Source organism: Amia ocellicauda, chromosome 21, assembly GCF_036373705.1.
Source record: "Amia ocellicauda isolate fAmiCal2 chromosome 21, fAmiCal2.hap1, whole genome shotgun sequence".
NCBI classification, from domain to species: Eukaryota; Metazoa; Chordata; class Actinopteri; order Amiiformes; family Amiidae; genus Amia; species Amia ocellicauda.
In genome coordinates this window covers 22,078,720-22,096,001 of record NC_089870.1, presented here as the reverse complement: position 1 = coordinate 22,096,001, position 17,282 = coordinate 22,078,720, and the positions used below count along the sequence as shown (strand labels likewise).

At 53.0% G+C, this 17,282-nt stretch overlaps 1 protein-coding gene across 3 annotated transcripts in view; it reads right to left on the bottom strand.

Moving 5' to 3' along the window:
- The window catches only part of cdc42bpb (CDC42 binding protein kinase beta (DMPK-like)), a 44,716-nt gene extending 33,750 nt beyond the window's left edge, over positions 1-10,966 (bottom strand). For 2 of the 3 annotated variants that reach the window (XM_066694991.1, XM_066694992.1), the window contains exon 1: positions 10,406-10,964. In XM_066694991.1, coding sequence (XP_066551088.1) covers positions 10,406-10,580 — 175 coding nt within the window. In that variant the 5' untranslated portion in view covers positions 10,581-10,964. Of the gene's footprint in view, positions 1-10,405 lie in introns of all 3 variants that reach the window. The other variant, XM_066694993.1, reaches the window with a different exon arrangement.
- Positions 10,967-17,282: the final 6,316 nt, after the last annotated feature.

The following is a 17,282-nucleotide window of genomic DNA, read 5'->3' as shown; positions in this document are numbered from 1 at the left end:
CGGCACGGCAGCATGGCATGCCTACAAGAGTGCTGAAGTACACAAATTCTCTCAACGCAAACTGGCACAGGCAGCCTTAGAGGACATTAACGAGGGGAAACGCACGTACACAACCCAGGGAAACTGCGGTTTTCCATCCACCTCAGGACATAGCAGGTATGCCACCACAGCCTCCCGCTACCCAGAAACAAAGGCTCGTCAATCCCAGATGAAGCATATAATGTCCTCCTAATGTTTGCAAACCCAGCCCTAAACAAGAGTAGTAATGTTAAACAGATGGCAGAAAAGAAAATATCTCAGTAAAAAGATGTGAACACAAGCCTCAATAAGAATAAGATAGAAAATGTAAAGGATACAAATACAAATAATAAAAACTACAATAACAGCTCCATCGCCACATTCAGAGGGTGACCTGAACCAAATACCTTGAAGATACAGCGCAAACCGAACAGCATTCCTCACATCCCGATGCTTCACCGCGACTGCAGACGCTGCTCACTACCCTGGGCCAAGGGTCTCCCACCAGCCAACGCCGCACAACCACCACCCATGTGACCTATTCCAGGCCTTCACAGATGCGCACCCCTTTTAAACGAGCTCTCTGCACTCGGCGTCCCCGTGGTCCGCTCCCTGGCTGGGGTTTCACAGTTCAACATACGGCAGCCATTGCTGTCCTCACACCCGGAGAAAAAACTAAGATCTAAAGCACAGGGATGCGTACAAATCCGAGCCAACCACAAGACTGGAGGTCAGCTTGAGAACCGAGAGGCCTAAAACCTAAACCTAAACCACTGCTCTCGGGATTCACAGCCGGTGCTGCTGAACTGCCGCCAGTCCACCCGGTTGCTGAGCCTCTCGCTGGGCCCGGCTGCTGTCCCTGGAAGCGGGAACTGCCTGCACAGATTGAGAGGCCAGGAAGGTGAGGTCTGGACACAGGCCCACGCAAGCTGCCTTTTGCTTAATATACTTTTGATGAGCTCCTGGAGTAGCTGGTATTGATTGACGGCTTCATTGATCCAGTGTTGTCATTATGTTATTCCAAAGAACAAAGAAAATAACTTAGTAAATCCACATGCAAAAAAACAAACACTTATACACACACACACATATAGACAAATATATATGCAGGGATATTGGGCGTGGCAGCATCACAATACACACACTGACGTTCCCAGCGACCTTTTCAGAGCTGCATGGCACCGCAGGCCCGAATGCCCGTCCCCCGCCCACCTTCCTAATCCCCCCACAATCCCTCGGAGACGCCGAGTGTAATCCCCCAACCCCCCCTTTCATCACGAGACCATTTTGTCAAGGACAGATCTGAAACTTCAAAAGGTCGCCGTGCCTCGACAACCGAGACCCTGCAGACAAAGACAGCGCTGGCTCTCCTTCAAATGTTCGGCACAACACACTAAATACATGCATACATATGTAATGCCAAACACGTCAGGAAATGGAAATAACCACAGTAGCGACCCCAGTGTGCAGCGGAGGGGCTGTGTGTGGCGCCCTGAAGGTCAAGAAGGTCAAGAAACACACGAGGGGAAAGGTTTTGTACACAAGCACCAAAACAGCCGTTACCTGCACAACCCTTAATCCTTCACACAACAAACGTACATTAGACATTTACGTTTTTCTGTAGACAGAAGGGCAAACGGGACCCACATCTCTACTCCCTTGCCCATCATTAGTAAAGCAAACCCTTCCCCCATCTCCACGCCCTGATAGCGCTCACACGCGGTGCCCCGTGCCTGCTGGCACAGCCTCTCCTCACCCACTACTTACGCAACTGCAGCGGAGGCACAACTCCCTGCCTGCAACCACAGAAGTGGATCAACTGGTGTGTTCAGGTCATCATCATTATCATCCTCATCATTCTTCTTCCTCTTATAAAATGACTCGTGCTTCCGTGGATCGGCTGTGGACCCACACCCAGTTTTATTCTTGAGAGTTGCCATGGTAGTTGGTTTCAAAGGAGAGGTCGTCAGAAGTCCAGTGCCGGCCCGAGGCAATCTCTAACCACAGCCACTGCCGTGGACACACCCGACACACAAGAGACACTTCCCCTCAATGTACAGACGAGCTGCACCGTGGCACGGCAGCTGGCTGCTTTTATGTGTGTCTGGTCTGAGGAAAGAGAGGTGGTCAATATGAAAATATATTAAGATACAGGTCTGTCTAAAAAGAATTACCATTTCAATTAATTGCAACCAGCCTCATAAACAGTTTGCCTGTTTTATTCTGTTTTTAAACAATGTACACAGCACTGATGAGATCGGCTGGGCTCATGGACTGCCCGTGGACACAGCGAGGGCCAGCGGTCGCCCGTTCCCTCGCAACCCATGGTGGATTGGCGCACCACTCTGATCTCGGGACGTTCTTACACGTGACCGCTGCATGGAGGAGCCGTGACCCAAGTTCCTCTTCAGCACAGAGTGCTCTCACGCACCACACCCTACAAGTGGAATTGTGGGTTAATCCTAGGGGCTCGTCTCTGATCAGAGCACTGAAGGCTGCTCTCAGGGCCTCACAGACCATTGGACAGACAGAAGCTGCACATTTTAAAGCTTTGGCAGAAGAAACAGTAAACCGCACATCCGTGGTCGCCGTGACAGAAGCACACACGAAGCTCTGGTTACCGCTGTGACGCTTATGCCTGCCACCTTCACCGGCCCCTTTGAGCCGACACGATCCACCGCAACAGAAAAACTCTATGGCTTTCATCCCGGTGGAAGCTAATGCTCTCTTAAAGCACTCTGAACCCATCGATATGTGATCTCTGACCTGTGGGCCTTAACAGCGCCTGTGAGCCATCATCGGGAGCCCGGGCAGACGGGGTGGGGAGCGGGCCCGAACCTCACCCCCGCAGAGCCAACGAGGCGCAATTACAATTAGCCAGCCCCTTTCCCAGTCAATGAGCCGGTATGACACAAATGTGCTATTAAACATTAATGGGCACGTCAATGTCTCAGAAGAGCCCGGAGCCGCGAGCGCTCATCGAGCACGCTTAAGTGGCGGGGAGGGCTGGTGGCTGGAGTTAAAAGCAGGACGGCCCAATCCACTCGCCCCGGGTTAATCTATTATCCCACACCAGCTGGCATTCCTCCCCGGATGCCTCCTGCCGATCGGCAAGCCACAGCACTCCCACTGAGAGCCGAGTGCACTTCTCCTCCGGGCCCGGGGGCACTTTGCGTTGCCTCACCACGGGCCCCAGCGGGCCTCAGGGTGCATTAGTCCACGGCCCCGCGGTCGCCGCTCTCCAGGACGGTGTGCTTTACTGGACGCCTGCCAAACACCCGGCTTAAAACACAGGTAGCCGCGGCGTGCCTCAGCATTGTCTCACGGGGTAAAGCCCAGGCCTGGACAGCCGGGGCATATTACTGCAAGGGACAGATTGACAGAGATGGGAAAGGCCACTCCTCCTGTAGGGAGTAACTGCAGCTCGCTTTCCCTGTCCCTGAGCTGGGACAGCAAGGGTCACAATGGGAGAGAGCGGTCAGTTCACAGTGAGCATCCTTTCAGAAGACAGGAAGAAGAGGTGTTAATAAAAATTGAGGAAAACAAACACCAGTCCCCCGGGGGCTTGCAAGGGGCCACCCACCAGAGGGAAGACCACAGCCAGCAGCACCATTGAATAACTTTCTGATCTCCCTGCTGCTGTAACAGAGTTATACTGCCTTAAGCCGTGGACCTCCAGAGTTATCTTCTCCATTAACAATCTGCCATCCACAGGAGTTTATGTTTCTCTTCTCTGTGTCTAATGGTTTATTTTATGTTATGTTATGTTATGTTATGTTTATGGTATGTTTGTTGTCTGTTTATCAATCTGTAAAGTGCTCTGTGGCTACCCTGCAAAAGGCGCTATACAAAATAAAAATGTATCGATTGATTCCCAGTAAGTCAGTCAGCAGACGCGGACGCTCTTCACGTTGTGTAATTTGCACACAATTGGTCTCTGCTTCTGCCAGGGAAAGTCTAGCCTGGCAGGAGTCATGACTTGGAGGAAAGATAACTGTAAATATACCCCCTCCCAGTCCTGTAAACAAGGTCTCTTTCCAGGATGTGAGCGTCCTCGAGGAGCGTGCCGTGTCTCTGCTCATGCGAATGGGCCCCCCACCCCCCACACAGAGTTGACTTTTCATTAGATAACCGACAGAACGCCAGAGAGAGCTCAGCACTAGGACCCAGAGGAGCAGGCCAGCCGCTGCACTGTTGCATTTCAGCAGACAATGTAAACTGGCAGAAGAGAGAGAGAGAGAGACGAGACATATAGAGAGACAGGGAGCGAGAAAGATTTACAAAGCAGTGTGATAATAAGGAAGCCTGACAAGTCCCTGTGCCAGGCAGAGCGACCTGGAGTAGCACACATGGGCTGGGCTAGATGGCACATTGCAAACCAGGAGCAGGAGCCACACGGCCGCCTGCTACAGACAACCAGGAAGTGGTCAGTGTCAATCAAAACACAAAGACTAATAAATACATTTATTTGAATCACCGGATTGTCTTGGTAGCTCTCACACACAGACACAGACACACACACACACACCAGGGCCTGCGCTGTAGAGGAAGTGGTCAGGACCGAGCAGGGCCCTCGTGGGTCGGGCAGTCGCTGCTTGCTGGAGGAAATCTGTAATCAACAGCACAGGAACTGGAGGCCGTCTCTCCCCGAACCTCCCACCAGTGTGGACTGATACGAGGCTTTACGCTGCATTTACGTTTATTCTCCTGAGTAACGGGCGTTCTGCATGCACACTGCTTCTCCATTTTACTCTCCAGCACAGCGGGCGCTGCAACGCATCAAAGAAGCCAGAGTGCGGGATCTGGACACACATACACCAAACACACACACACTTACACAAACTCTCACAGACACTAACACAGACCTACACAAACACACTCTGCCACATACACACACCCTCACCCACAAACAAACTCACACCGAGAACACACGGACACACATACACTCACACAAGCACAGAAGAAACACTTTTTCTATGAATCTGTCCAACTTCCAGAGATCGACCTGCGATTATAAATCCTATATAAATATAGATCTCCAAGCAGGGGTCCACTTCAGACTGGATTGTGGTTTGCGGTTTGCGAAATGAGGGCGAGAGAGAGAAATAAAGAGACGGCGAAAGATAAGGAGAGTGAGAGATAGAGAGAGAGAGAGATAAAGACAGATAAACAGAAACAAAGCCGGCAGCCAAATCAGTTCATCTGTTACAAGTGCATAGCGACGGTTGCCAAGTAAATAAGATTTTACAACAGTCGATAGTTCTGCTTTGTTGTGATTTTTTACGGTATCATCCGCTCGTTTTAAGGTGGTCTGGAGCTCTCAGCTGAGCGTCCTGTCTGGCTGCATTCAGGTCTGTTCTAGTCGGGGGTCCAGAAGACTGGGCTTGCCGGCTGCAGTTTCTAGACACTACAGTTCAGGATTTTACGGTCGAGTGGTTTGAATTAAATCGTGGATCCCCCCTCCCCCCCAAGCCACTTCACACCTAGGCACCAACTGCACAGTAGCAGCACACGCCTGCGAATTACGTTTTGTTTTACCGTCGGCGGCCCGGAGCTGCTTGGTTAACATGGTGTAATGAAAAACTAATTATTTCTGCTGGGGCTGAATGAAAACATAGGTGCGGTGGTTGTGAACTCGGTGTTGATAGAACCCCATTAAATTGCATGAAACGTTTTAAAGCCGCACACAGTCACCATCGCCACGACATGATCCTAAATGGACTGGATACATATATCTTTACAACCGGAGAGCAGTAACTGCGAGATAATGGAGTGATAATGCAATATAGGTCATTTTTTTTTTCTCTCTAATCCACCCCGAGCCGGCGTTGCTCAACTTTAGTGCCGTGGCGAATACACTGAAGAGATTATTTGTCAATGAACCACGCAAACTAGAAATGCACACACCGGGCTCCCAGCGCACGGCTAGACGCATAAAAAGTGATTTATACGCTAATGGCCCGGGGGCTCCCGTCTCGAGACGGGGAGGTGGAGCGATAGACGATGAACTTCAGCATGCAGAAGTCTCTACAGGCCACGGGGGCTGCGGACGGACTAAGGGGGACAGGGACAGGGACCGGGACCGAGTTGGGGACCACCGACAGTGGGACAGAGAGCCAGCCGGGGCCCTCCCACTGTGGGACGGTGGGCCACACAGAAGTCAGTGTGCAATCCCTTTCTTATTCCAAATTGAGCCAAAGAAGGACACAAAGGAGAAGGGTGGGAGATGCAGGTCTGTGCTCCTCTGCTTCTCTCTTGATAGGTGTTGGCTTTTGGGAAAACACCCATTTGGACTCTCTGCCCCACTTATTTGTTTTTAACACCTTGAAATCATCACCAGCAGCAGTTGGACAGATCAGGGCTCAGCGAGAGCCATCTGACCACAGCCCCGCCCCTGGGGGGAATGTCACTCCCCGTCCCACCTGGGCAGCACAAAGGGAAGCAGATGTCACAGACTGGAACTGGGAATAGGGATGCAGTTACTTGCGGTGGGGTGGTTTCTTAATACTTCCTGTGTTTGACTGTCTGTTACTTCTTTGCTTTGAAGCATCTGAATTGTATCACACCGAGGGGCGTATTCAATAAAACTCATTAAGTTCCTCTATACTGCTGTAGGCTCACCACAGTTTATTTTATTTTACCGACGAAGGATTACAAAAACATCAACTTCCTATTCTTACCAAGTCGAAAGTAAATGTATCAGTAGGAGAGCTTTTTTTTTTTTTTTTCTTTTTTTAAACACCTGAGAACTTCAGTTCAGTTTTTAGGCAGAGAAGCAGATGTACACAGATTAAGATAAAAACCCCACTGTCCATTTGCTAAGGTCACCTCCCCAGGGCTGGAGGGCAGGATGCCATGTGGAAGAACGGTGCACATGAAACACCGCTGCCGTCCAGGGCTGGGCTTTGCGATTTCCGACTCAGGTCTGGGCCAAGGGTGTGATCGAATCCCGACCTACATGGGACGTGAGGAGGTCTCTACCCCCGTGGCTCTCGATCAGCAGAGAGGCAGCAACACAAGAGACGCCGTCCCCAGGGCGGGAGGCCACAGTGGGTCTGGGTGGGAGCTGTAGTGTTTAGAGGCCTGAAGGAGCAGGCTGGTGAGGCACCGCACCAAGAAACGTGCCCTGAATGAGGGTCCAAAGACACCAACAAGCACACGATTGCAAAACACACACGTGCCGTCGGCCCGGGCACCGTCTTTCCCAGCCCCAAGTACGGACTGTACCACACATGCCATGGAGCCGCCGATAGCGCTCGTCCACAGCGGGCAGAGGGTGTATTGACACAGCGTCTTTACAGCACCAAGGAAACACCCCGGCACACTAGGAAGCCAAAACAGGGTGGTGTAGGGCCGCAGTTAATACAGGGATAAAACCGCATCCTGCAGGGTTTAATCTGCTCAAAATACATCCCGGCAAAGACAAGAGTAGAAATATTTTAACTGAGCTTACAGATCACCCATGAAACGGTGGATTTACTGGATTATGGAAGGGAGCTGACAGTAGGCATTGCACACTGCAGGGGAATCTCATTTGGAGGCATGCGTGTCAAATGCTCAATGGCAGGTTGCAAGACTTACTAAGCCCACAAGACTGAAAATTATGTCTTCAAAGTCCCACGACAAAGATAAAATAAGGTGAGGTGCAGCAAACTGGAAAATATGGTGCTGAAAACACCACAACGCCAATAAACAGAAGATGTGTAACTGAACAAAGCTGCATAAGTCCGGTCTCAGCTGCAACATCGCTGCGTACTCTCGTTCTATCTTTACATCCAACCGGCAGGAGAAAGACCGTGCAACACGCCTGCTCCTTTTATAGCTCGGTTATAGCTGGGCTGTGATTTATCAGTGAAGTGGATTAGGATCACAGAACGAGAAGTTCTTGCGCTGAATTCGGTCACTTCTTACAGCAGCCTAGTGGATAAGAGGAAAGCCCCCGGATTCAGGGAAACCACACAGACCGGGCCCCTTCCCTGCCAATCAAGAGGTGCAGCTCCAGTCGCTGGCTGCAGAGAAGAGGGCCAGGAAAGAGCCCTCCTGCCAGACCAAGCCAAGCCAGGATGGGCTGAGGAAGTGGGCAGTTGATGGGTAGCGCAGGGCCGAGGAAAGCGCCGTACGCAGCCCAAGAGAGCAAAGGCAGAGGACAGCGGCATGGAGAGCACGTGGCACAGCCAATGACTACTCAGGCAGATGCCACTAAGTGAGATGCTGTGATTTACTCTGCTCGTCTCCGGGGCTTCTGCAGCGCCACACTGGGGAGGGAGGAGAGGAAAAAATATACACACACAACTACCTTTGCTGTGGTAAAGCGTCCGCAGTGGAAAACCCTGCCAGCTGGTCTTACAGTCCTTGACCAGCCTCTTTCCACATTGGTTTTCATTTCTGTGGCGTTACAATTAAAAAAATAACAATCGTCAGCCCACGGCCCACAAAAAGAACAGTACCAAGGAGACAGCGCTGTCCTCTCGGCCCGCTGGGACCGGCAGAGCGCTCGGCCTACTTCTGGAAGGAGAGAACGCCCGCACTGCACCCCGAATTTCAACACATGCTGGAACCAGTCGAGTAACTAATCGCGGGGGACTGACTGGGGGGCTGGGAGAGCACTGAAGCAGGGTGCCCAGCTCTCCAAAAGATCCAGAGAAGAAAACCCTCACAGAGCTGTGGCATACCGGACTGGACTGAACCGGGCCAGACGGAGCTGCCCAGCACAGGGACCCGAGCTCGCCAGCCCTCTCCCCAGTACCCCCCCTCAGGCTCGGGGAGCAGCTGCGACTCAACAGTTAACCATTGGAAGCGTAATCTCATTACTGACGTCAGTAGGAGTGCTTCAGGATGCGAATCCTCTTATGATGTTAATGTGTAACTGCAGTCCAGTGGCCGGCACAGCCAGGGCCAACTGTGTCAGGATGCTGGGAAGGAAATTAATACAGAGGGGGAGGGGAGCAGGGGCGCTCTATACTCTATAATCCTTATATAAAGATATTATTTATAGATATATTCAGTGTATACATACATGTTTTTTTAATGTATTTGTTTCTTACAAAGTGCAGCTGATGGTCCTAACTATGTAACTTGTACCCAGTTACGGTGCCGCAGCTTTGTGGTGGTTTTATGGGGTGGGAACAGCAGTGCAAGCAGCCCCTCCACAGTGCGTCCTCTCAGACAACTCTTTCAATCAGCCAGCAGGGAAATCACAGTAAGTCACAAAGGAGTACAGTATTGCTGCGACCATAAAAACTAAGCAGACGTGATCAACTGTAAGCACAAGAAACGCTGCACTAATATCACGCATCTAACAGCTCTGTAGGTGACTGTTGCTGGAATAGGCGAAGGTCCAGACAATGATCCGGTATCATCACAAGGGCTGCAGTGAATCATTCAGTGGGGGGAGATAAGTGTGTTTTGATAGCATTAGTGAGGGAGGGGGGAGGAAATCAAGCAGGCGACCACACGCCCGGAACGCACACACTGCCCCACAGCCCTGCGGACGTGTGACCCGTGATCTGCAGCGCAGATTACCCCCCCAGCCCTCCCTGCAGCTCAACACTGCACTCAAGTCACCTGGACGCAGTTCTTGACATACAAAACAGCAACACAAGCATGTGTCCCCGCATTCCTTCCCGACGGTCCAAAGCATTCAGCACCTGCATGACCGCACCTCTGACGGGTCTTTATATGCAGAACTGTAGATGCACAACAACTTTGATTTAATTCATAAAAGGATGCACCGACATCAGCACATCACACCCCACCCTGCCACACACTCTCACCCCCTCCGTGCCCCCCCCACTCACCCCACTCTCACCGACTCCGTGCACCCCACTCATCCCCTGCGTGCCCCCCATTCACCCCCTCCGTGCCCCCCACTCACCCCACTCTCACCCCCTCTGTGCCCCCCACTCACCCCCTCTGTGCCCCCCAATCACCAACTCTGTTCCCCCCACTCACCCCACTCTCACCCCCTCTGTGCCCACCACTCACCCCACTCTGTGCCCACCACTCACCCCACTCTCACCCCACTCTGTGCCCACCACTCACCCCACTCTCACCCCCTCCGTGTCCCCCACTCACCCCACTCTCACCCCCTCCGTGTCCCCCACTCACCCCACTCTCACCCCCTCCGTGTCCCCCACTCACCGCCTCCGTGTCCCCCACTCATCCCACTCTCACCGCCTCCGTGTCCCCCACTAACCCCACTCTCACCCCACTCTCACCCCCTCTGTGCCCCCCACTCACCCCACTCACCCCCTCTGTGCCCCCCACTCACCCCACTCTCACCCCCTCTCACCCCCTCTGTGCCCCCCACTCACCCCACTCACCCCCTCTGTGCCCCCCACTCACCCCACTCTCACCCCCTCTCACCCCCTCTGTGCCCCCCACTCACCCCAGTCCAGGAACTCGGCCACGCTCTTCTCTCGGCGCAGGGGCGAGTTGGCGCACTCGTTGTACAGGCACACCAGGATGTCCAGCAGGGTCTCCACGCTGAGGAAGCTCTCGTCCTTCTGGCGGCCGTCCAGGAGCAGCTGCTCCAGCTTCTTCAGCCTCACCTTGGCCGACATGACGGCGTCGTCGCCCCCCCGCCCGGGCCGGGCACAGTGCCGTGCGGCGCGCTCAGACGGCCGGCCCCATCGGCCGCGATCCCGGGCGAGCCTGCGCCGTGCGCTCGGGGGAGGGGTGTCTCTGCCTGTTTTTCCGTCGGCCTGCCTGCGCTCCGCGGCGGCTCGGGAATGCGGATTAGGATGCGCCCATGGCCGGCGCGGGGGGATACGGCTGTCTCGGCGCACGGACGGTGGCTTTCTCCCTCGCTGTGCGGGCTGCCGTGCCTGCGCGTCGGCTCGCTGGGTGAGGACGATCCGCCGGCGCTGGCGCGGGGAATATGGCTGCAGCTCGTCCAGCCCCGAGTCTCTGCGTCCAGACCGGGACAGCGCCCCGCCCACCGCAGCGGAAGCGCCGCCGCGTCGCCTGACGTCACCCCGTGATTGACAGGGGCCGGGAGAGAGCTGGCACTGACTTCATCCCGGGAGGAGCATCCGGCGCAGGCGCGGTGAGACACGGCCCCTCACACACTTCACCACCTTTACAATGCGCGCAAACTGTAGAAATACCATACAAATGAGCCGGCAGACTAGTCTACCAGGGCGAACTGGCAATCTGAAGTTCACAGCCTGTACAGTCATCTGTATCTTTACAGTTTTCTCCAGCCTGGGGGCCGCAGTGTCTGCTGGTTTTTCTTTCAACAGGAGCTCCCACTTACTTCATTAATGTCATTATTTACTCAAGTGGGCTTATCTTGAAAGTGTAATACTTCATTGTTCTAGCCAATTTGATGGTGTCTCAAAACACTGAACCCACAGAACAGAGTCTAGAAAGAGAAGTGTTCAATTGATCCAGTTAATTGTTTAATGAGACCAATTAAGGAACCAAGAGCCAGGCTGGAACAAAACCCATCAGACACTGCAGCCCCGCAGGACTGCAGTCTGACACCCTGCTCCAGCCCGAATCAACATTCAACAGACTTTGAAAAGATGCCATTGAAGGCCAGGGGTAATGAACAATGTTTATTTAAAACACACGGAAGTCAGCGGATTGTTTACACGTTAGCTGTCCTTGAATCACCGCCATGTCATACGAACACGACTGAGCCGTGTGTCTGTGTAACTGTGGTCTTTAATAAATACTGTGGCAGCAATAAAACACTCCATCTGCATATAGTGTGTCCCGCTTGTCAAGGTCCCGCACGATGCCTGTCTTCAAAACTCATAAACACTCCACCGCAGAGTCATTAACAACTAAGCATCTCACGTAAACAAAGCAGGCGGACGCGCTCGGAAGAAAGAGAAACCCATGTGTGGCTGTCCCTCGCATGTAAATTACAAACAAAATAGCTTTCCTGCGCGCACACACACACACTCACTGGGATTGGGGGGGGGAATATCCTGTTTTCTCACCAGCGGACAATGTGATCAGACTGTGATTCAGCCCTTGTGTGAGTGTCCTTCACGAGAGGGGAAGCCAGGGCTGCGGTGGGACGGGGACAGTTCAGAGTCCCTGGCATTCGAATGGACACAATGTGATCAGAGTCACAAGATCTGACAATAATTAATAAGTGATCCCCTTGGCCTTGCTGGAGAGAGAGAGAGATAGAGAGAGAGAGAGAGGTCGTCTCTGCCCACAGCCGCTGTCGGTCCTGCCTGTGTTGTGCGTTTCCGCGCAGGCAGGATGTCCTGGCAGTGTCGCCGGGTGGCAGGACGTGGCCGGCGCTGACCCCGCGGTGACCCCTGGGCTGAGATCCCTGCCCTCGTGGTTCCTGATCCTCCCAGCGGAGCAGCTGCCCCACCCCTGCCAGCTACCCCAGCAGCCCCCCGGCCCCCCAGATCACAGTCCATCAGCACTGACAGCCACAGCCTTCCTTCCTGAGTTACACACATACACACACACACATTGACACCGCCACACTCACACACACACTCATATATGCACCCTTTCTCACACATACAGTCATATACGCACTCTCTCTCTGTCAGACACACAGACGCACTCATACGCCTCACTGTCAACAAGCTGCACAGCGTCTCAGCACTGTCTCTATAACACTCACTGGCTGCATCAGAGGACATTCTGGGGGCACACTATCACACTGTCACACTATCACTGTATGTGTATGTGTGTTTGTGTGTGTGTGAGTGCGTGTGTGCCTGTGTGTGTGTGTGTGTTTACAGTATGTGTCACAGCTCTCTCCTCTGGCTGAATCACAGTGTGTGACTGTGATTATGTGTGTGAGTGTTTGTGTGTGTGGTTACACCTCAAGCCGCAGCCCCGGTGTGAGAACTCCTCTTGGAGTCTGTGGTCGGGGAGTCGGCTGTGTCTGCGCTGCGTCATGTGTGTCTGTCCCGTGTGCCAGAGTTCACCCCCACGCCCCCCGAACACAAACACACACATTCCTCAGCCTGTGTCACACACATTCCACACACTCAGCATTCCTACAGTGTGTGTGTGTGTGTGTGGGGGGGGGGGGGTAGCCAGCTTTATTAAACTCTGCCTCTCAGGGGAGGGTGGTCTCTGGCCCACCCAGCACCCCCCCCGCTGCCCAGACACACAGACAGACAATGTGAAAGATAGACATAGACATACAGATAGAAAGAGAGATAGAGGGACAGAGAGAGAGAGGTAGACATGTTCAGGTGCCGAGGGAGAGACAAAAGAAAGGGTGGTAGACAGACTCCCACAGAGAGGCTCCGGTGTGAGGAGCAGCCGGGGGGCTGGGGGGCTGCGTGAGGAGCGCCCCCGGACCGCAGCGCAGGCCAGGCTTCCCAGAAGGGGGGTCCGCTCTTCCAGCTCGACCCGCAGCCAGCGAAGCCGTCTCTGCCGTCTGCAGGAGTTTAATGTTTTCATTGGGTTTTGTGTTCGTTTTCGAAATTCCACAGATATCTCATGTAGATATATATCATATGCATGTGTTTATATATAATAAAATAAGAGGATTTTAAGAGGATTTGGTCTATTGGGGAGACAAAAGGTGAGTGACAAGACACCAATAGAGCACAACAACAACAGCAACAACAGCAACAGCAATAAACTGCAAGCCTGAGAACAGATCCAGGACCCAGTGTCCCACTTCACACACACAGCAACATCAGCCACAGCCGTCCCCCTCAGAGCAGCTCCTGGGTTCATGGCAGAAAAGAGGCCTTAAAAAGACTGAGGACGTGAACAATGAGCAAATGTCCAACGGAAAACCCTAAAGCCCTGATCACACTGGAGACGCGGGCGTGTGTGTCTTCCTGTGTATCGTTTGCATATGGGCCCCTCTGGTGGCGAAAGTGTGTATGACGGGACTGTTTAAGGTATTTAGGTGTAATTCTTTGCAGATGTGGGTCACACTTGGGGACAGCTGCAGAATCTTTCATAGATGGTGCTGTGGGGGTGCTTTGTCACTGTAGGTGCTTGGCGATCTGCATAAAATATGTGTATACATGCGGATGAGCACCGTTATAACAATTATTCTTGTTTGTGTTTCACTGATTGGTCACTGTGATGTGACTTCTGTCCTTATTTGGTGGTGCAGCTGATTCTGATGACGTATTTGATGTATCCTCTTTCTCACGTGTTTTCTTTGTTCGATTATTTGTATGAGTTTCTTTTGTTGGAGCTCCGACACGGACGGGACACACCTGCGCTGACTCGGACCACACCCTGCCTCCTGCCCTCCAGACGCCTGGTTCCTCCTCCCCGTCGTGGCGAGCCGTGCCCGGGGTGAACGCAGGGCTGCCGTGTGTCGGGGCAGAGAGCAGAGAGAGCTACTAGGGCGGTGGGCAAATAGCGTGGGGCGAGTGTACGACTGGGGCAGCTACTGGTGTATTTAGGAAAATAGAGAAACAGAAGCAATGAAGAGATACGTCACTTGAAGAAGAGAGACTTTACTGTAATTCTAAAGCCCCCTGATTGTCAAATTACCCCCCTGCAGCTCCGGTCTGGGAGACTCCTCCGGATGGTGGGGCGGTTCTGGGTCCGGAAGAGACATGAGGGGGTCTGGTGGAGTGTGGCCCACTAAAATGTCAATAAGTCAGGTGCCCCAGAGCTGTGGCGTTCTGGGATCGCTACTGGAGCTGCAGGGGAAGGTGGCTGTGATGTTTCCCCTCCTCAGTCAACACCTGGACTAATAATCCTGCAAGGGAACAAGAGTCTATGATGCCGTCTGTCCAGCAGGGGGAGACAAACCCACACCAGAGGAGTGGTATTTGAGCTGGACTGGGCTGAGGGGAGCTGCGCCGTTTTGTTTGCGTTGGACATTAAAATGCATCCATCACCATCAGCTGTTAAGGACAGTGTAGTGACACACAGATCCGCCACAGCGTGTGCAATGAGCCTGTCGTGGTCTCCCCGAGATAGACGGGCCCCTCGTTCCGCTCCGACAGCTGTGGAACTGCAGGACTATCCACCCACAGTGTAAACCTGCACGACCGCGGGGTGAGGGGGGGTATTCCCTGGAGACGGCACTCTCCGCAGCAGCTGTGCATTCGTGAAGAGATTCATATTCATTCATTCATATTCATATTCATATTCACTCCCTTGTCTTTAGTGACACTCAAAGAGCCGCGCGGCGCCGCTCTCCCCGATCCCTGATTCCCTGATTGAAGCATTGTTGGAAATTCAGGGAAAACACACGTGTTTCAATGTGCCAGCGCTCCTCTCTCGCGACAGCCTGATTAATCCGTCTGCTTTCATGATGATCTGTATTTTTTTATGTATGTGAGCGATGGAAGTGTTGTGTCAGTGGCTGCCATTCACAGGGAGTCTAGACTGTGGTAAGACCCCCAGAGTCCAGCGCTATTCTTCCAAAGCTACATGGGAATAACAGGTGAAGAGGGGAGTCCATGCAGCACTCGAAACAACGTCAACGATCATACAAACACGTATTCATCGTTCACTGTCTCCAAGGCCGCTCAGCTGCTTTTTCGCTTCAGAAACAAAGGTGCGCCGATCAATCTGTGCTTTCTGTGTCGAAGAACAAAATGTTTAAAAAGCAAGGATAAAGGAAGAGAAAGCAGGAGGAGAGAGAGAGACGCTGGCAGGTCAGAGCCACACACACCCTTCAGATGCACCTGCCCGGCATTGAGATGGAAATCTGCGCCACGGACGGCAGGAGCAGATTAGAGCCCATTTCTCCCACTTCAGGCACAAGTGAAGCTGTTTCTGTGCATTGTAGAAAAAAAAAAAGTCATTTAAATTCTCCCCGACGCTCTCATTTGCATCTCCTTTGTGCGGTACTGTACTGGAGCCGCACACTCGGCGTCTCGGTGACTGTATCCACAGACGAGGAGCGATCTGCAGGCCGGGATCTTATTCCCTGACGTCTCTGCACTCCGCCGTGCATGACAATGAGGCCGGGATTGTCTCACACTGTCTGCACCATACAGCACTACAGATTGTTATTTTGAATGAATGAATCCAGTATTATATAGCCATTCCAGTCTCGTGTCCCTTCATTGTAACTGGACAGTGTGTTTCCCGTGCCAGACTGCTGTGGCACGGCAGGGCAGTGGGAGCTGACATGGGTGTCTGTGAGCGTCCTGCGGAGTGCGAGACACAGAGGTCCTTAGCCAGAAACCTTGAATTCAAATAATAATCAGTTCTGGCAAAGCTACCGACGTACAGTAGATGACCGACCTCTGCCTTTAAGAGCTGGGGACCCCAGACAGGGTTGACATCTGACAGATGTGAATGCAGTGAAGGGGTCAGCGGACCCCATCGTCCCTGCAGGACGCTCTCGACGCACCTCTGATGTTGCAGAGCTCATAGTGGACAGGGGTGCGTGACCCTGGGTGGCGTCCGTCCTACACCAGGACGCTCTGCACCCCCACCCCCCAGCCTCACACTGGTGCAGCATGAGGGCCTCACTGGGCTGGTAATCTGCGGTAAAGCTTTCTGAGCAGAGCGCTCCTGTCCCGTCCGAGGGCTGTAATCAGCTTACAGGCGCTGTAATGCCCTGGAAAAGGTTGTCAGAGCCCCATAATCCTCCACTCCTGAAATTCTGGGTGGGTGGAGGGGGAGAGGGCAGGCTGCACTATTGTGTCCCAACGCTGAGTCTCTCACGATTAAATCACAACTCTGACCTTTGTCTCAGTCTTTACAGCCCTGCAGCCAATGCAACTGAATACATACGTTTTAATAGTACTATTATTAATGTCTTTATTATTAGGAAGCAGAAACAGATCTGCTTTGCCAGCGTCTGCTCCGTGGTGATCGAGTCGGCGTGTCTGCTCTGCAGCTGTCCGTCACGCCCGTGCGGTTCCAGAGCACTTCCTGTTAGCAGATCACCAAGATGCTGTGTTCGAGTCTTTCGGGGGCCTCGTTAGTGAGATGTTAATTAAAAACCTGTTCAGATGTAATCAGTGGTAGGAGCTCACGAGGGGGATGCAATTTTTTCTGTTTTAATTTCTCTCTCTCCCGCCCTCCATCGCTCGGAGGAAGCGATGCGGGAGGAAATGAATGTCAAGCGAGGTGGTGAGGCATTAGTCTGAGCCGAGACACTGAACACAAACACAGGCAAGGAACGGAGATGTGTGTGATTCCAGGACCGGTTCTGGGGACAGACTCCTCTGAGGGGGACTGGTGTGTGTGTGGCAGCCAGGGCAGCTCCTGGGGACGATGAGGGAGGGATGCACTTAAATGAAAGGATGTGCACCGACCCGTCCACAGTCCACACTACCTTCGGGTGCCAGTCAACCCTCGGGCCACTACTTGAGGGGCGATGAGATGCC